Source organism: Leguminivora glycinivorella, chromosome 5 (genome assembly GCF_023078275.1).
Source record: "Leguminivora glycinivorella isolate SPB_JAAS2020 chromosome 5, LegGlyc_1.1, whole genome shotgun sequence".
NCBI classification, from domain to species: Eukaryota; Metazoa; Arthropoda; class Insecta; order Lepidoptera; family Tortricidae; genus Leguminivora; species Leguminivora glycinivorella.
The window spans coordinates 7,927,012-7,947,968 of record NC_062975.1 but is presented as its reverse complement, the minus strand read 5'-3'; the positions used below and the strand labels follow the sequence as shown (position 1 = coordinate 7,947,968).

Here is a 20,957-nt window from a genome sequence, read left to right as displayed (position 1 = left end):
GTTAATTTTAATTATAAGTTTCGGCTTTGTTTTTGTCTGTACCTAAAAAAAGCAGGCTATCAACCTCATTTACGGGACATATGACGGTCTTGCCTTATAAATTATATATAATATAATTAGTGGGTAATTGAAAACTTAAATTTTTGCATTCTTGTTTTTTTTTTAAATAATATGTAAGTACTTAGTAGTCGTCTTGTGTCACCGCCTCAACCTCAACCCGGGCAGGCTGAAAATCAGCGCTGAAACCACGCCGGAAGGTGAGGCTCCAGCACGTAGCTGAGACTGTCCACTTGTCACGAATACCTAGATTGTAAGTTAAGTTTCCTTGTATTGTATAGGTTACATATAATTTTAAGATATATCATAAGGATACATTGTAACGACCATGTTGTGACAATAAATCATTTATCTATCTATCTATCTTATCATAAATAGAAAAATGCTGATATGTTGAAAATATCAACGTTATTTGTTTAATATCTATCACATTACTCCCTTTTATTACAGAGTATAACAATGAACATGATTTTGATACTTATTTCCATATGAAATTACGCGACAACGAGCACTAGACGGTCTTTCTGTACTCAGCGCGTGGGGACGGCCAACCCGCCGAGTCTTAATAAAAGTGATTTTTATCACATAAGTTTACTTCAATTCACCAAAGTATTATAAAAGCTGTGTAGAATATAAAATTTGCTAGCCCATAGGACTATTCGGATCACTCCAGACTAATTTAATAGTCTAGTTGTATCCACTCAAACTTTGTTTCAAATAAAGTATGCCGGTCTTGCCCGCACTAACCTTATATTCTTTATATTATTGCTTTAGAATACGATTTATATATGTTATGTATGTTGTTACCAGATATTAACCTAACCTTATCATCCAATTCAAAAAGGTTATAAAAACAAGTTAAGAATAAGGCCGGCAGCGGCAACAGACAGTCTTAAAATTCATAATCTGAAAAATCATAATCTTATAAAAATCAGATCGAGTGCACAGATTTCCATACAATTTAACAACTGTCCACACACTCTTGTTTTTTAAGATTATGAATTTTAAGACTGTCTCTTGCCGGCCTAAATATTGCACGTGAATTAGAATTATCTTGAAGAATATATTCAGTATGTATTTTGATATCTAAAAGCAGGAAGAGGAAAAAGTAGAACATAAATAAAACACCATATACGAAACGACATAGTAAATTATCTGTTAGACAATCGGAAAGGACGGGGCGCTGATTAATTAGTTTAGGACTGACTAATCTTATTCGACAAGCAGATAAAGTAACGTGGCTACAAAATTGATTAAAAAGAAAGACGTAAAAACTAAATTAAAACGTACAGTAATTCTGTAGAGCGGTTACCATGGCGACGATACATGCATAGCCTAATAGACCAAGCAGCTAGTTATGAAATTACTTTTTTTTTAAACGATTTTGTTTAACCATCTAAAACCTAGACAAATGTTTGCAGTGATTTTGGAAGTTAATCACAGTTTAGATCAGTACCTATTTAATTTTATTTAGTTCCTCATAAAAACTGTCAAGTCATAGTCTTAAAAAAACGATAAATTTAAAAATTGTAGTCACGAATGTTTATAGGGCCATAAAAAATTGAATTTTGCTCATTTTATAGTCACTTTTTTGACTCTGGATTTAGGAAACTAAACCTTTAAGGGCCCCATCTGGCGTTTCGCGAGCGTAGCGTCGGGCCAACTGTGTTGGCAAAGCCCGACGCTGCGTCGGCGCGACTAACCTAACTGACATGTATTTTGTTTGTACAGATCATAGCATGGCTCCGACCGGCGGTGGCGCGGCGCGGCGTGCTAGCGACACTCGTCACGGCTGCGATGGCGTGGTGCGACGGCTATGACAAGCCGCTACTTGTCCCACTCAACGGATGGTAAGGACATTTATTTAGGCTTGTGCCGTTTCGTTCGTTGATATATCAATCGCTCCCACGAACTAGTTCGCTCTTTTAGGTCTTTTGCTCATTTAGTTCAGTATGGTATAACCAACATAAAACAAACCGATACTTTTTATCGAAGTAAACGTTGGTTATAAATATATACACCTAATATTTTTGAATGTATATTTTATGATTAAGTATTTTAACAGTAAGAAAAAGAAAATACGTACAAGAGATCATATCTGTGTTAGTTGAAGTTTATACGTAAACGTAACATAGGTACGTATGTACGTAAATAATTCAAAGCATTCGCGAACGCAGCGATGCATGATAATTGTGTAAGTGGGTAAAAGAAAGCGTATTAATATTTGGGAAGAAAAAATCGCTTCAGCCGCTCAATAAAAAGACTGATCTGATTTTTTTTGTTTCTCGATGGTAACTTTTTAGTGTATCGACGAACAGGGTATAATAGGGTATCGTTTTCATATTTACTTTTATATATTTGTCATCACAAAAGGCAAGCGTAAGCCCATCTATAATATAAAAAAAATCACAATAAAATTTAACGTTGTTATAGATTAGGTTCTTATGCCCAATCACACAAGTATGGCGTTGCTAAGCCAATTAGTTTTGTTATCGTATCACCTTTTCTTTAGTGATATTGAGAAAAATATTGGGTTGGTAAGAAAGTAATGAGCGAATCATAACCAATATTGTAATTTTTATTTAATTTATTATTTTAATCATTTATCAAAAATATAACGGCCTTCGTTATCTACTACTTGTCTCCATCGTTCTGGTAAAGAATGAATAGCATCGGCGAAGAAGTTCTTAGGTTTAGATTTAAAAAACTCAGCTATGTACTGTCGTAGATGGGCTTGATTATCGAACTTTTATTCATTCAAGGCAGTGCTTAGCGATCTGAACAATGCGTAATCCGTAGGTGCCAAGTCTGGAGAGTACGGTGGATGAGGTATCACTTTCCAACCTAGCTTCAATAGCTTTAGCCGAGTCACTTTTGCAATGTGTGGGCGAACATTGTCGTGTAAGAAAAAAACTTTAGCATGCTGTGGACGATTCTGACAGATTTTTTGGTTTAAATTTTCAAGCTGATTACAGTATACTGATGCGGTAACAGTCATTCCACTTGGTAGTAGTTCCCAGTGAATAATACCATGAATATCCCACCAAACGGACAGCATAACTTTTTTCGGGTGAGGCTCTGTTTTTGGTGCCTCTATTCCTTTTTCGTTTGGAGCTAGCCACTGACGTTTGCGTGTGCGATTTATATATAAGACCCATTTTTCATCTCCAGTGATAAGATGGTCCAACCAGTTGAATGTGCGGCGAAAAGACAGAAGTTGTATGCAGATATCGGCACGGCGGTTTAGTTGATGTCTATCAAGTTCGTGCGGTATCCAAACACTGTATTTGTAGTTTTTTCCCAACTCGTGTAAATGTGTTTCTATGGTGACATGAGAGCAGCCTAACTCGGTAGCAAGAGTACGACTCGTTAGCCTCGGATCTCCTTCAATTAAGGTTTTTAATTTGGCTACATCAATCTTCACCGGTCGACCAGACTTAGGTTGATCTGATAATGAAAAGTCGCCACTACGAAACCGCTGGAACCATCGTTTCGCCGTGGCCTCAGACACAACTTCAGGAGCAACACGCTGACATATATTACGCACTGCTTCGGCGGCTGAATGGCCAGACTGAAATTCATATAGTAAGCAATGCCTTACATGCACTTTTAATTCGCCCATTTTCTTCCTTATATTAGCTCGGCGACAGCTAGTGAATGACTGACGAGAAACTGTGCGACTCGCCCTTTATATACTTTCGACCATAGAAGATTCTAGAACTCTCTCAAAAATTGTATGTGGAATTCAATCGATCGCTCATTACTTTCTTACCAACCCAATACTTACATTGAATTGATTAGGTACTTTTAAAGAAAAACCTAATAGGCCGCTACTTTTTCCAACTCAGACAAATTTTCTTCTCACTTAGGGTAGGTACAGTTTTTCCTAACCTTGGACAGTTTAACAAACTTCGTTTTGTGAGTTTAGTCATTAAAGTTGTATTGCAATTTTGTTCAAAAATACTGGCGCTATTATTAAACTTGCGCCAGACATCTGTCTGTCCTAGTTTTAGAAAGCTCTTTACTGTATCTACCTTAATATGTAATCATAGATTTCGTAACATGCTCGAAACTACTACCTAACGGAATACAAAAACAAAATGGCTGTCTGCTCATAAACATTTTTCACCTTAGAGCCTACTTTTGTGTTTCGAAAATTTAAAGTACCTCTAAGTTTCTCTCGTTTGATGTTTTGACGAAGAAATTGTTATAAGCGGAATACCGCGCGTAAAGGTTAAATATCTACCTCAGGTACCTCAGGTAGGTACCTCAGTCTAATTCATAAAATGTTTTATGAAATATAAGAACAAAATTTCTGGCTGCTCATGAATAAACATTTTTCACCTTTAGACTCTACGTGTTGTGTTTCGAAATCTAAGATCAATCAATCATCTTAGAGAACTTTAAGTTTCACTCGTTCGATGTTTTGACAACGAAATTGTTATAAACGGATTACCACACCGGTACAAGGGTACCTCAGTCTAATTCCCCGTACCATTTTATTCAATTAGCTGCCAGAAGCACGCCGCCCCAAGGCCCGATACACAACACACCTTAATCGAGTTACCTTGTATTATGTGCCTAGGAAATGCAATCACAGCTTCGCGGATGTGTTTTATGTTCGTTTGGGTAGAATCGGTTCTGGAATTGGTTTTGCGTTACGACTCGGTTACGGTAAATTCACGACTTAACCGATTTCTGGCTTGTAATCGATTTCTGGCTTTATGAGTTAATGCTGATAAAAAGATGCACTTTATAATTGATGGCAAATGTTTTAAGTTGTTATACAAGGGGGCAAAGTTGTATTTTAACGCCGAGTGTGGAATTGAAAAACGAGCAAGTGAAAGGATTCTATAGTTGAACCACGAGCGAAGCGAGTGGTTCGAGAATAGAATCCTGAACTTGCGAGTTTTTTAACACACGAGAAGTAAAATATATTTGCACCCGAGTGTAACACAAAACTTTTCCCCTCACTATAGCGAGGAAACTACAACGCAAAAAATGCGTTTATCACTGCTTCCAGTAGTTCCACGGGTGGTAAATCATCTTTATTACTAGATTCACCTACTTTTATCAATTTCAAAGCAGTTAATTTGACTTTATTCAAGGTCAAATTACTTTACCCACTAGTGGATAAAATGCGTTTTTACCCGCTGGTATTAAAGGACAAAACACGTGTTTCCGAGCTAGTGAGGGGAAAACAATAATATCCTAATTATAGATAGTTAAGTAAACACTTTATTGCACAGAACAAATTACAAGTACAGTGAATAATTATAGTGGTTATGTACAAAGGCGAGCTTATCCCTTTAAGGGATCTCTTCCAGCTATGTCTTCCTACTTAAAGTTAGGTATACATATATTAGTGTTAGCGATTTTACAAAACATCAACAATTTCTAGTAAAGTCACACAATCTAAGTTCGCAGCGAATTAGTTCCGGCCGGTGCAGCTGCTATTTTAACCCTTGTTATATTAACGTTTACTTAACCCTTGTATAGGTGTGAGACTATCTAAATTGATGCTAATTTAGGTTAGCAGGTATCATTGTAAATAGAAATTCACATATTAGAAAGATCATTCATTGAATACTTATACTGTCGCTTATTCGTAAACGTCATTTTCATACATTGGTTTGAATTTTAATAGTTTCCTACACTCGCGTAAAGTCCCGTTTTGTTCGATATATACTGACATTTGGCATTTATTTCCTTATACAGTACTAAGCTCGCAAATCCCGCATAATGCCCATAAATTTATCCCTACCATTACCCAACACACAAAAAGCAAGAAAAAGGATAACAATCACAGAAAACGGGCGAGATTGCGTACACAGAATTTAGTGTTCATTAGCCGGCCGTATCCCCGTTTACTGATCGTTGTGTTTATCTACCCCATTAACTTCCCTGCGATATATTATTGCGAACTTTCGAGATCCTGTCTAGCCAAACTGACAATCATTGACGATACGTGGCGATCGAAAGTTTGGCTCTGTCGCGGCACTACAGCCGGCCTAGCCGAAATGACAATCGCTGACGCTATACGCCGATTGTAACGGTGTCTGGCTCTGTCGCGCCAATACGAAAGAGCGATAGAGATTATAGTTAGCTACGTAGCTACTTTAACGGTATTATAAGCGTTTTTACAAGCTTTTATTCAACTTGCCTTGTTAGTGTGTTAGTGTACGTCAAAACGTAGAAGCTAAATTTGACCCACTTCCCGGTTTCCGATTGCGCTGAAATTTTGCACACATATGTAAATCACGTGACAATGCAATATTATGGTATCATGGAGCTGATCTGATGATGGAACAGAAAGGTGGTCATAGGAACTCTGTCATGAAACGTCGTATCCCATCGAGTAAGGGTTTTTTGGAAACGTCTCGGAAAGCAGTAGATGACTGTTAAAAGAAAGGTACAGTCGGCGATAAAAGCTTGTGCCAAAAATGAAATTTTTGCAAAAAACTTATTGTATTTGTCTACGTACCTAGAAGAGCAATAGGGAGAGCTACGAAGCGTAAGCGTTTGTGACGTTGGCTAGGAACGTCGGTACCTTGCACCGTTGGGACACTTGGGACCCGACAAATGTTATCTATAATGAGGAATTCCGAGAAATGTGCCAACTAATTTGGCTTTCGTATCTTTTCACTTCATCCCTTGTGACGGTAACCTGTGAAGAGTGATTAGTAAATAGTAAGACAAATGAGAATTTAACATCTGTAATTGATGTACTTATACTTACTTCTATTTGTGCGGCCACTGATCTGTAACAACTTGTTATCGATATATAAAGACCTAAGTAAGAGCATTTTCTTCTAGTTTGAGTCGGCCTCTAAAATGACTACCATTACTCAGTGCGCAAGAAAAACACTGCTACGAAAATAATCGCAGCACTCATCTCATCTCTGTGTAGAACATAAAATTATAGGAATTTTTCAACGGCGCCCGTGAGGTTCAATGCGCAACCAAATGTCAAATAACAATATATTTTAATCAGCAATAGACATTATATTATCACATCTTATACTTTTAAACGAGCAATTCTTGTATATTTATTTATTTATTTATTTATTTATATATACCGACGATCTCGGAAACCGCTCTAACGATTTCGCCGAAATTTGTTATGTGGGGGTTTTCGGGGGTGAAAAATCGATCTAGCGTAGCCTTAGATCCCGGAAAACGCGAATTTTCGAGTTTTCATGAGTTTTTCTTTCGCGGTAGTAAACGTAAAATATGGTCGTTAATTTCGCCGCGCGCGCATCGATTCCGCTTAGCTCAGTCGTACGAGGTCGGTCTAATGTACGCAGATAGATCGTAGGTTTCGAATCCCGGCCAGAAATTAAATTTTTGTTTTTTGTCTTTTTTTTTTGTTTTTGTATTTATAAGAGTTTTTTTATCTAAAGACGTGATATATTAAAATAGAACCGAGCGAAGCTCGGTCGCCCAGATATTAATAATTATAATGTATATTGCTGATTATACAAAAGGTAGAGGTATGAAGCCAAAAAGCAAGAATCATGCATAGTGTAGGTAAAATGGCAAAGTTTACGCTCAATCTGACCATTGATTTTTCTTTTAAAAAACCTCTTAGGAGTATATCAATACAAGCATTATTCCTTTTTTTTTAAATTTAAAATAAAATATGAATAATAATTTTCCAAACCAACACACATCTGACAACCATATTACTGCAACCACTGTAAATATTGTATATTTCTCGTTCCGCCCAGGCTCCAACCGCCGATTGCGTCAACGGTGCGGGTGGTATCCGTGGGGGCGACTAGCCCCGGCACGGGGGCCCGTCTGCTGCAACTGGCACCGTCGGGGCAGCATCTGGTGCTGGCGCCCGCCGCCGGTGACCCGCAGCTCTGGCATGTCATGTCCAACTCGAAAGTGCACACTTTTAAAGGTTAGTTCTGATTGGAGCGTTTCTGTAGGTAAGTGAGCGAATTTGGTGCTGAAATGTAACTGCGCAATTGTGTTGTTGGATTCGTTAGGAAATTTTCAGCCCCTTAATTCAGTAATGGCTTATGTATATGTATAATTTGTAATGTATTGTATAAGATTTGAATTTACTTTTTTGCTTGATAAAATCAAATTACTAAGCATTGTATTTAGTTACCTATATTTTAGGGCCTTCTGCGCGTTTTAGGATTTTCCAGGGTTACGGTACGGTTAAGATGACTGACGCTTCAAAAAAAAGGGACGGAACGAGATGTCGTTCTATAGAAGGAATTATGTGATAGCCCAAATTTCAATGGGTACTTTTTATAATTGATACATTTGCCCGTCTGGCCCTGTTTTAGCGTATCATTTCGACTTAGTTAAACATAGTAGTAGTAAGTATAACAATAACAACATCATTAAATACCATCTCCATGCATAGGTATGCATTTCCATTATAACTAGTACCTACCCATCTAAACCCGAACAATGTGGAGTGTTTTCAATCATGATAGTCAACACTGCATGCGGTGAGCGTTTTAGATCCGCCGAATTTCATCGGCGTTTGTTTTCACAGACTTAAAGTATGTTTAAGTTTATTTGATTTATGTTAGATTCTAATAAGGAGTTCATTGCCTTTGTTTATTTTTAGCGCTCATCAATTATAGTTTCCTAAGGTACATGGAGTCCGTCGGTAGAACAATGCTTAACAAGTAATATCGAATTTTCAATCTGAGACAAACTTGGTCAAACTTATGAGTCTTATGACGGAAACCTATTAGGAAGATATTTTAGTGTCGTAACTAGTGTCAAAATTATTTCTTGTATATTTTATTTCTTATCTGAACACGCCTTATCGCCTTGAAAATAGAGGTTTATTTTTGACACCTTGACTGCTGCGATATATCTGATGGTGACTAAACGTGTACAAACTACTTTTCCAGCGTTGTAAAATAATATTTTATTTATTTAAAATAACGACATTATTACGTGGCGGTCCATGTTAAAGGGTCCTCTTTATGACCTTATTGCACCTGAAGAATAAGGACCTTGTAGACAAGGATAATCTCATATTTTCCCATCTTTTATCTATTTACAATAGAAAAGGTTACGTTAGCAATCACCTGCACGCGTGGATAGATCGATAGCCGTTTTATGGGTGAGCTCGATTGGCGTTTAACGTCCGTGCCCTTATATTCCGCAATCTCTTATTTACTAACCCGGAGATATAAAACTGATTCTTTATTAAGGGTTTATATTTTTCTTATCTGTTGATTATGTTCGTGTGGCCGAGTAAGGCTTAATTAAAGAAATGAGCTTATATAATTAATTAAACTCGTGCAATGATTAGTAGAATTCCCTATTCTATGATGGTGTAGGGTGTGCCTATTCTATATTAACGAAACGCAAGGTATGTTAACAAAAGGATCTAATACAATTTTACAATAAATTAAAACCTTCTTCATTAGAAGTTTAATTCCATGATAACTCCAGAGACATTCAAAGAAACGCGAGAGACACTCGAACTGTCGGTTGATTTGCCCAAATACTAATAACTAATTTAAAATAAAATGTATTTCCATCATATTCATTAAAATTGTACATAAAAAATCAAATTTATAAAAAATACGGGATACAAACATGATTATCCAATTTATTTTTCATAAAAGGGTATTGTGCTACTCTTTTAATAACTTCCAGCTGATTGATGACAGGAGCGTGCTCTGAATCCCCAGGCCACGTTTTTGATTGCCCCGCTGAAGCGTTTTTTTATTTATAAGTACCATAATAGCTTCTCGATCAACAATGGTTCCTCGTGAAATTAAACAATATCCCGACTGACAACAATAATCGCTCATGTTTTAATGAAAGTCCTGAAAAGGAGACGCGAAATTTTCGTTGCTTACAATTTCGGCACTATTTTGTTACGACAAAAGATCAACAGTCGCCTGGAGGGAAAGTAGCGACAGAGCGATTTGGGGTTGTGGATTATGTTTAAAAACATTTGGTACTTAGCTACCAATTAAAAAAATGTTTCATTCATTACATTTATAACGATACTTTCAATTCAACGTCAACTATAACGAGTAGGTAAGTTGTGGTACCGACCTCTTTTAGTACTCTTTTTATGTGTAGTTAAGATATTAATGTTATAATGCCGTTTATAATTCGCTTTTTTCCCGAAAAATAACTAAACATTTTTTAAGTATTAATTTTATAAAAGTTTCGGTATATATAGCCGCCTAAAAGTAGGTAGGTATTGATTTCTGCAGCAAAAATATAGGTACTTTGCCACAAAATATACTTGGAATCAGTGATTATAATGACAAATTTCAACAAGACAAACAAGATAAGGTTAATATTGGTAAGTGTGTCATAAGGGGTGTATCTGGCTTTCGCATTAAATTTGACCTTTTTACTCATTGTCACAGGTGTTTTTGCCAGTTCATACTTTTGCTACTTACTACTCACGTATGAACTTCCAATAAACACTAATCATTGGTTTAAACAGTAAACACGTCAAATGTGAAGGCATGACAGACTTACCCTTACAAGCTTACGACACACTTATCCGTATTGACCGTGAAGGCCGGACACACTTACCCTTACGATACACTTACCCGTCTTGCTTGACCATAGCTATTTTAGTTACTTTTACACCTATTTATTCTCAAGATTGAACAAATTATTACAAGTAGTTTCTATTATTACAAGTAGTATTTATGTTTAGTTAATGTATTTTTTTTATTTTAAATTTCTCTATTTCTTATAGTATTTTATCATTTTATGTTGTTATTTTTTAAACCATCGTATGTGGCAGACACGGATCCGTGCGTAAAATTGGTCATTTTTTGCATTTTTTTTTTTGGAACGATTTTTTTTTCCCTATCTACATGGCATAGCCGAAATTGGAACCCACAATTTTTTGACGCATCCGCACACGAGGGGTTAATTGTATTATCTGAGTAAAAATTATGCAGTAGTTTCTAGTTACCGGGAATTCACACTAACATTAAGATTCAGTAGCTCCAATGCGCATGATTAATGTTTCCATCGCGATCCTCTGATGTTGATTAATGGCTTGCCTGCATTCAGGCTGGATTAGTTTTAGCTTGATTGCCAAATTTCATTAAATATCAGGAAATTATATGGATTTAGGACGTATATCTTTATTCATTATTTGTTCTTGAAAATAAATAAGTGATCGTAGATTTCTTTTAGATCATATTTTTCTATGAGTAAAATTCCACAGAATCAGACGTTTATGACAAGATTTATTTCTAAAATTGTAAACACACACTGAGAGAAATTTGCATTGTGAATTTAACAAATTCGACTTGTTGCGGTTTATTCGTTTGAATCAGCCAAACGTATGTTTAAAACAATATGTGTCAGGTTGTTTTTATAAAATCGACTTGTTGATTCAAATATATTGCCGATTCAAATGACAAGTAGCTTGTTGTTTGAACCAAAGAGCACGTAGGCGCTATTTTAACCAAAAAACTTGTTGAACGAACATGAAAACTGGTTGTATTTTCTCTCAGTGCAGATTCAAGACAGCCCAAGTATTAGCTAAGCTACAATAATGTCACCACAAGTTTCGTTGTCAACTGAAAAAACTGTCTTAACAAGGAAAAGACGATCAAGATCTCTAATAGTGGACAGATCTGGACTTACTGCTGTGCCGACGGAAAGTTTCCAAAATTCTGAAATTTTTATATAGGAAAACTTTGGAAACTTTCCATACTTTGCATGGAAACTTTCCATTTCATAAATTTAAATTATCTTTATTTTCCGTGAAAGTTTCGTGAATTTTTCATGAAATTTAAGACTTTTTTGTAAAGTTTCCGCAACTTGCACATCACTAGCCGAACTGAATAAGCGCCAGTTCGCTAGCATGTTCGACCAGATAATAAACACTCTCATATAAAAAACAACAGTAGGGTATTTCATCTCTGAAAATAAATACCTATTAAATTCGAACATCCCCGTAGTTTCAAACACAAAGGATTTCCGCTTTTTGCCGTCTAATTAATATTAATGCAGATCAAACCAGGGGTCGAGTAAACTTCTTCATATTCAACGAAAGGAGAACACAAAAGAAAACGCAAATTGTGGGAATCTCTAAGAGGATAAAGGATGAATTTCCTACTTTCGTCCCGATTCGAAATTTAAAATACGGCAAATATTAGCTCTGAATACGATATACATCAAACGCAATCAAAAATTGTCGGACCATATCTTCTACCATGAGTTTTTGACGTTTTCGAATACCTCTCGGTAGCGTGAACATCACGGAAAATGTATATCGTGTAATGTGTAATATATTATGTGTAACGTATTTTTAGGGTTTTTATTCTAGTAAGTAACAGATTGGAAGCGCTATCCACTTCGTTCATACAGTGAATTCATTGTTTCATGTAACTTTGCATGACGTTTACGTTATCTAGTAAAGTATTTTAAAACGTCAAAAACACAAGGAGACCATTTCTCAGAGCTGAACATTGCAAGCTAAAAAAATAATAGCTTAGCATCTTTTCTACTTGTCATATTACATATTACACAGCACCTACTGTAATTTGTAATTTGTAACTGTAATGCGTCTATGGTCTTTGGCTGTAAAACTAGCCGAAGTGACTATCATTGACGCTACTTTGACGACCGGTCTGGCGCAGTCGGTAGTGACCCTGCCTGCTGCGCCGCGGTCCCGGGTTCGAATACCGGTAAGGGCATTTATTTGTGTGATGAGCACAGATATTTATTTCTGAGTCATGGATGATTTCTATGTATATAAGTATTTACATATTATATATATCGTTGTCTGAGTACCCGCAACACAAGCCTTCTTTCCCACCTTATTTTTGCAGGGTCAACTCGGATATGACTCTCTGCAACTACGAAGGTCGCTCTCTTTAGCTAAATTCGTTTTACAAATATTTATAAACAAGATTGATAGCATAAAGCTTGTTGAAGTCTGTGTGCGCTTGTTTGTACCTAATCAGTACACCCGCGCGCGAGGGCACCCGCTGCTGGCGTGGGGCGCGGCGCGCACGCAGGCGCACGCGCAGGCGCCGGTCGCGCGCGCGCTCACGCTGCTCAACTCCGTGCACAGCCCCAGTGCGATCTCTTTGATAGTGCGATGGGGCAAGTTATAACAGAATACAAGAAGATGTTAGAAAGAGAGATGCCTGAGAGTACCATCCCATAGTCATTTTTTACCTCTAAGTTTTGTTGGTTTTTATCAGTGTATTGTTTTATAAATTATAATGTTAATGTTGTAATGTATTCCAATTTGTGCCGCTTTGGCTTTAGCTGTAAGGTGCAATTTGTTATTTGAATAAATAAATTATTATTATAAATCCTTGAGCTTACCGTAGGACTCAGTCAATCTGTGTAAGAATGTCCTATAATATTTATTTATTTTATTTACTTACATGGCGATATGAGAGAGAGCTAGCTAGGACACGCTACGCGATTGCGAGCGTAACGCCGTGGCTTGCGTGGGCGACGGTCGCGCGATGGTCGCGCGACGGCGATGCGACGCATACGAAATCAAACCTTATCGATATGGAAGTATGAGACGCGACGGCGATGGTCGCGCGATCATCGCGCGATCGTCGCCCACGCAAGCCACGGCGTAAGCAATTGTGACCTTGGCGAAGTACCCTGCCGGCCTAGCCGAATGACAATCGTTGACGCTAGATGCCGATAGAAACGCAGTTGCGCTCTGTCGCGCCAATACGAAGAGCGACAGAGATAGATATTACGAAATAGTAGATTACGATACTAGTGCGAAAAAAGGAAGTTCGAAACGAGTGGTGATATATTAAAACACGACCGACACGAGTTACGAATGTCCTTTTCGCACGTGTATCGTACGACGTTTTTCAGTACAGATGACCCTCCGAAGTTTCGACCTATCATATAAGGAACCACTTCTCGCACTAGTGCGTAAAAAAAACACCATCTGTACTGAAATAGTACATTACGATACAAGTGCGTAAAAAAGGAAGTTCGAAACGAGTGGCGATAAATTAAATCTCTTGTGGTGCCGTCGGTTTCCGCCCGGATATATCCGTATATTTTTCACATTTATCGACACGAATTACGAATTTCCTTTTCGCACGTGTATCGTACGACATTTTTCAGCCTCCGAAGTTTCGACCTGGCATATAATGAACCACTTCTCGCACTAGTGCGTAAAAAGAACACCATCTGTACTGAAAACGATACTATCGTAAGCGTTTGTCCATTTGGCTACGTACCCTGTTTGTTCGTAAAGACCCAGTATTTTTTTAATACCACGTCGGTGGCAAACATGTATACGGTCCGCCTGATGGAAAGCGGTCACCGTAACCTATGGACGTCTGCAACTCAAGGGGTGTCACATGCGCGTTGCCGACCCATTAGAAACTTGTACACTCCTTTTTTGAAGAACCCCATACTGTAGTTCATCGGAAATACCTCTGCAGGGAGCTCATACCTCACAGCCGGAGCGTCCGCGGGAGGAAATTCCTCTGAAAGCGCACGGGGCGCGACCATTTAGATCGCAAGGTGTGCGGATGAGCGCCATGTCGCCTGTGCCTGTCGTGTGTGTATACCGGAATAGTGTTAACATTATCTTAAATTTCGAATCCGGTTTGTTTGCAGCTGTATTGTGCGATTTGTGCGAAACTTTGATCAGTTCCTGTTAAACTGCGAACGATTTGCGCTGCGGTGGCGCAATTAATTCAGAGATGAACTTTTGTTTTAAATTGTCTTCGGTGCCGGATGTTCCGGGACAGTTCTAAGAAAGGGGATACCTTTTCTGGTTAATTAATAGAGTTGGTAAATAATCCGTGTTAATATCTTTCGGTTTTGCGGCTTAGAACTCGACTGTAGGTAATTTGAAATATTTATGTAGCATTCCTTTAGACAAGGGAATCTCTGTTGAAATTTCTTATTGAAGGAAGCATAAGAAATCTTATGTGATAAAAATAAACACATGTAGGTCCAATAATATCTCTGGAAGTACTTACTCGTATAGGTATTTTTTTCGGCAGACTGCTAGAGATGCGTAACGCACTGTGCGTTTCTTTTTTAATATTACATACATATAATCACGCCTGTATCCCATAAAGGGGTAGGCAGAGCACATGAACTACTATGTTTCAGTGCTACTCTTGGCAAAAAGGGGTTGAAAGAAATACAAAATTGTGACATTGCAGTGACATGTTGCCAGCTTCTCGCCTACGCCACAATTTAACCCATATCCCACAGTCGACTTCTACGACACCCACGGGAAGAAAGGGGGTGGTGAAATTCTTAACCCGTCACCACACAGGGCAAATCGTCACTTATTCATAAGTTTATTAATATTACTTATTCATAAGTGATATGTTTCTAAACATCCATACTAATATTACAAATGGGAAAGTGTGTGTGTCTGTTTATTTGTCCGTCCTTCACAGCAAAACGGAGCGACGAATTGTCGTGATTTTTTTAGTGGAGATAGTTGAAGGGATGGAGAGTGACATAGGCTACTTTTTGTCTCTCACTAACGCGAGCGAAGCCGCTGGCAAAAGCTAGTTAAAAATGTAATGTTATAAATATTTGTTAGTGTTCCTACTTATTTAAGCTTATCGTGACTACTTTAAAAAAAATGAAATGAAAAGAAAATTGTAGTAAGTATGTATGGAATGCATATAGACTTACTGCGTTTTAACTTTGAGGAGCAGCGTGAGATACGAGATTTTTTCAAAGTAGTGACGATTTGGCCTGTTGAAGTATTTATTGAGAGTTCGTATGTTTACCACGAATCGTGAGCAGCAAGTAGCAAATTCACGAGCTCGCAAAAACACTGACACAGGTAATTCTTTTTGTTTGTGAGTATAGGTCAGACATATTTACCCTTGTATGACACACTTATCCATATGTTACCTTATTTAAAACTAGTTTTTGCCCGCGGCTTCGCTCGCGTTAAATTCTAATTTAAAAAAAATAAAATTCCTAAAATGGGGGTTGCAAGTTTGTATGGAGTATTCCGCAAATTTTCTAAAATTTGCGGAATACTCCATACAAACTTGCAACCCCCATTTTAGGAAAGTGAGGGGTTAGAAAGAGACAAAAAGTAGCCAATGTCACTCTCAAGCCCTTCAATTATCTCCGTATTCGTCGCTCCGTTTTGCCGTGAAAGACGGACAAACAAACAGACACATACTCTTTCCTATTTATAATATTTATTTATTTATTTATTTATTTATTTATTATTCAAATAAGTTACACAGCATAACAGTAAAACCAAAGCACTGTGAAACTAAGAAATAAAAACAATAGGTATAAATATAGCACAACAGTAAAAATCAGACAAAAAAAAAAAACAATATTCTATTTAGGCGACGACGTAACAGCGTGGCTCCGTTGCGTCGTCTGACACGGCGTAGGGTTCGGCAGGTTGCCCAGAAACCGCCGAAACACCACGCCCTTCGGCCAGAAGTCTGCACTCGCGATGGTGTCCTGCAGCGGCCGCGGCACTCGCAACACAAACGAACTGAAGTGCACGTAGTGGCGCGACTGTAGCTGGAACACTCTCAGCGTGTAGCCAGTCTTCTGGCGAACGTACTCCACCACCTCATCAGCCCCGGCGGAGTAGTGCAAGCGCGACACGTAGAGCGCCCTACTCGGCGTAGCAATCCGTAGACCTGAATTCACTGGTTCCGCATTGCCACACATAGTCTTACGAGGCGCCCTGCGCGCCTTGCTCTTCTTTTGCACCAATGTGAATCCCTCCTCATCCACATATATTATACTATGGACTATGGATTATAAGTATTATAACCGTTAAAGACCAATAAAGCGTTAATTAAATAAAGGTTTTGTCATTGACGTACCCTCGATATCGCTATCGTGGAGCCTCTGTGACATCATTGAGGCGTTGTTCGAACTGGGCCGAAAGTAGTGATTGCTGCAATTAAATGGAATCGAATTCGTATTGCTAATTGGATTTGCTCGTATTCTCTGGTTATTGTTTTCCGATAAAATACTCCTGTTGAAGTTTACTTGTTTGTTAAAACCAATGTAAGGTATAGCGGGATAATTACGACTGGGAGGGAGGGGCAATTTTCAATGGCTTTATTTTTTCCATGTTTTACATGTTTTGCAGTATTAAATAGAGCGTCCACTGGTCATATATGGCACGAGTTTTCAGTGGATACATATGGAGCTCAAGTTAATAGTGTAAAACATGGAAACAATTCGATCTGTTGAAAATTGCCCCCGGTCATAATTGCTCGGCTGTGCCATACCTATTTGTTTATTCTTTTGTTCAATAGTTTTGCTTGCTTGAAATTTTCTATCAAATTATAGTATAAATTGAATGTTTGTATCTAGTTGTAAAATATTTCTGTCTCTATTTCTAATGTCTCACAGAATCATTAAAGTAAGAGACAAATTCATCCACCGCAGTTACTAAGAAATTTCAACGAAGAAAATTAATTTTAGCATTAAATATGAAAATCCAACAAAATAATGGAACACTGGAATAGCAAGCAGTTCACGTGGACTGAGCCGAATTATTTTTATTTAATGGATTAGAAACTCAAATACTTAGAATATCTATTCTAAAAATATTTTAAGCGGGGTTACTCAGTACTCACGTATTAAGTCGATTGACGCGTAAAGGCTGGGTCGCTACTCTCGAAAAAGATCCTCGGAAACGGATCGAAATATTTCGAGCGTTATATCCACTTTATACGTGAGTAACCCGCTTAAAATATTTTTAAATATGTCTGAGTCTCACGGGAGTCATATAGTTTTAATATCTATTTTGGTAACAGTATAGCTATATTTTTTTTAATATTTTTTTTTATTAACTGGCTATAAATACGTGAATAGATGTGATGTAATTTCTTAGTAAAGGTTCTAAATATTAACAACTCACAATGTGTACACATGAATGAAAAATGACCTAATTCGAATTTTATTTAATGTCTAATGTAGATTTAGATACAATATGGATAAGAATAGGAATATTAGCTTGATAAAACGTGATCTTTGACACTGACAAATTGCTATCATATCACAGTAATATCTTAGTGCGTTTTCACATTATCCGACGATATGACAAATTACAGCCGCCATCTTGGATTTTTTCTAATGAAATCCCTCCGACATCCGATATCGGATCGGATAATGTGAAAACGTACTTACTCCCATCTAAGAAGCTTTTCGTGAAACCGCCAAAGGTGTCAACGTTACCTTCTAAGGTAACATTAGCATATGTTACTAATGAATATAGCTCAAGGAATATAAGCAGTCTTTTGTGTGTCGTAACGTAATGTTATGCTTATGAACGCTTAAGACTTTATTGAGACCATGATTACCTTTTTCATTTTTGTGCTCGATATTTAATGCATCATGATCGGAAAAACATGAAAATGTGAATAGATAGCTGCTTAATACTGATTTTGGTAAATGTTCGTAATTTATGGCAAAGGCCAATGATGATGATAACAAAGTTATCTCAGCAACTGGGCTAAGATGGACTGCAGGGGACCGATTTTTGAGTCTCACGCGTTCGAATTCAGAAAATTGTCACTGAAAATAATAGGCAATTCACCGTTTTCAACCGCTATTTTAGTGACAGTGAGACTCAAAAATCGGCCCCCTGTTTATCATATTTTGTCACCATGTCTGTCACGTTCTAATCCCCATGTAAAGTGCGAAAGTGGCACATGATATGACAACCGACAAAAACACGACCATAATAGGCTACTTTCCTCCTAGTCAAGTCAGCTTCTTTTTAAGAACTGTCAAAACGATTTTGAACGACTTGCTAATATGGAATTAATATGAAATCGAATTGAGTGACGTCACGGTCAACTGTAAATTAAATTTATATATTTCTATCTGATTTATAGAATATAAATGAGAGTTAAAAATAACTTCTGTCCCTGTTTTTCTTATAATCTGATACTTTATTTCGTGCATGGTATTATATTTTTTATTTTAAGTACAGTCAAGTTGCCTATACTGCCATTGGTAAAGTTCCCACCTTTGACGATACGGCAGAAAGAAATTAATATTTCCACGCACACATACGAAATGCGTTATTACACAATCCATCATGGCGTCGTTTCATTAGACGTTAGGTGAAAATGAATATGTATGAGGGCAATTTTACAGGTCACTCGGGCCGGATCCTTTGCATGTGTGTCACGAGGGAGTCGCAATACCTGCTGACGGGGTCTGAAGATACCAGCGTTATCGTGTGGGATCTTCACACGTTGGCGGTCAAGGCTAAGATGACGTGAGTATTGCATTTTAATTATTTAGAAATTAAAGAACTGGAGTAGATATATAATGCTGTCTTTCACTGTTTAATCAAGTTCAATAGGCAATTTCTTGTGACCTCGTTATATGGTACATTTTTATCGTTTTTTTTTTAATGAGGTATGAGGCAAACGAACAGACAGGTCGCCAGCGATCACTGCCGCCCATGGACACCCGAAACACCAAAAGCGTTGGAGGTGCGTTGCCGGCCTTTAAGATGGGTGTTACGCTCTTTTCTTGAAGGTTTGAAGGTCGGATCGGTCCGGAAATACCGCAGGCGACAATTCATTCCTCAGTTTACCTGTGCGGGGCAGGAAGTTTCTGGAGAAACGTACAGTAGTGGACTGTCAGCCATCTAAATGATGGAGATGGAACTGTTCTCGCGTAGGGCGATGGAGGAAAGAAGCGGCAGGGATTAATCCGATCCGTGATTCAGGACATATCCGTATGAGCGGTACAGATACATAATAGTACCAGTGCTCGACAATATACCAGTAAATGTCACTTACAATCTTAAGTCATTGCCAATAAATGTGACAGAAGGACCTATTGGACATTAGCTTGTCGAGAACTACTTAATACAAAATACAATCCTTGCCTACTTCAATCTGCTTTTGAAGAGACTTAATTCAAAACTTATTCGTGAAATATATCCATAAAGTATGTTTAATACTTAAAAAATAAAATAAAATCCGGTAACATATCAATTTATTTCATTGAAACTGTTGGAATATCAGCAAGTCTGTTAGTGACATGTTTCCGTCGAGTAGACATTTCTCATTTTATAATTAGTATAATTAGTCTGGCGTAATGCGCATGGTCCTATGGGATAGCAAATATTATATTTTACAAAGCTTTTACAGTATTTTGGTGAAATAAGGTACTTTTAAGTGATAAAAATCACATTTTTTAAGGCTCGGCGGGTTGACCGTTCTCCCGCGATGAGCACGGAAAGACCGTCTAGTGCTTGTTGTCGCGTAATTTCATATGAGACTAGGTTGCAAAATCATGATCATTGTTATTTTACGTAATAACGAGGCAGAATGCGCTAGATAATTATTAAAATAACGTTGAAATTTTGAACATATAAGCATTTTTCTATTTATAAGGCAAGACATATGTCCCGTAGATGGGGTTAATAACCTTTTCTTTTCAGGTCCAGATATTGCATAATACTGTTTTTCCAACGAACACCTGCGAATACAATTTAGTCACGATATTACAGGCTCATATAAATCCAACTACTTATCTGTTTTTGAAACTATGTTATTAAGAAAACCTAATAGGATATTAAGATACGTGAATTAGTTTGGTAACATTTCTTAGCAATGCTTGGTTTTGCTATAGTCACTACAGTATGAATGAATGCGTTATTTTTTTCATCATACTCGCACACTAAATGTGATTTTGCACGCAGGCGGAGCGTGAGTTATAGAAAAATCGTTCTCCCAAGGGAGTTATGAAATTTCTAGTACCGTATTAATTTTTTTTTTATCTTTTTACATATTTTTATATTGCAAGTGTGATGAAAAACATTGTGTGTAACTCGGGGTTGGGGAGTATGAATATTACAAACTCGAGTCTTTAAATCGCTCTGGCATGCCGTCGCGATTTAACTTACTCTCGTTAGTAATATTCAAGTTCCT

At 37.5% G+C, this 20,957-nt stretch overlaps 1 protein-coding gene across 4 annotated transcripts in view; it reads left to right on the top strand.

Moving 5' to 3' along the window:
* Nucleotides 1-20,957, top strand: part of LOC125226075 (protein qui-1) — a 210,568-nt gene that overhangs the window by 151,583 nt on the left and 38,028 nt on the right. For all 4 annotated transcript variants that reach the window (XM_048129922.1, XM_048129919.1, XM_048129920.1 and 1 more), the window contains 3 exons: nucleotides 1,789-1,907; nucleotides 7,788-7,966; nucleotides 19,165-19,288. In XM_048129922.1, coding sequence (XP_047985879.1) covers nucleotides 1,789-1,907; nucleotides 7,788-7,966; nucleotides 19,165-19,288 — 422 coding nt within the window. The remainder of the gene's footprint in view (nucleotides 1-1,788; nucleotides 1,908-7,787; nucleotides 7,967-19,164; nucleotides 19,289-20,957) is intronic.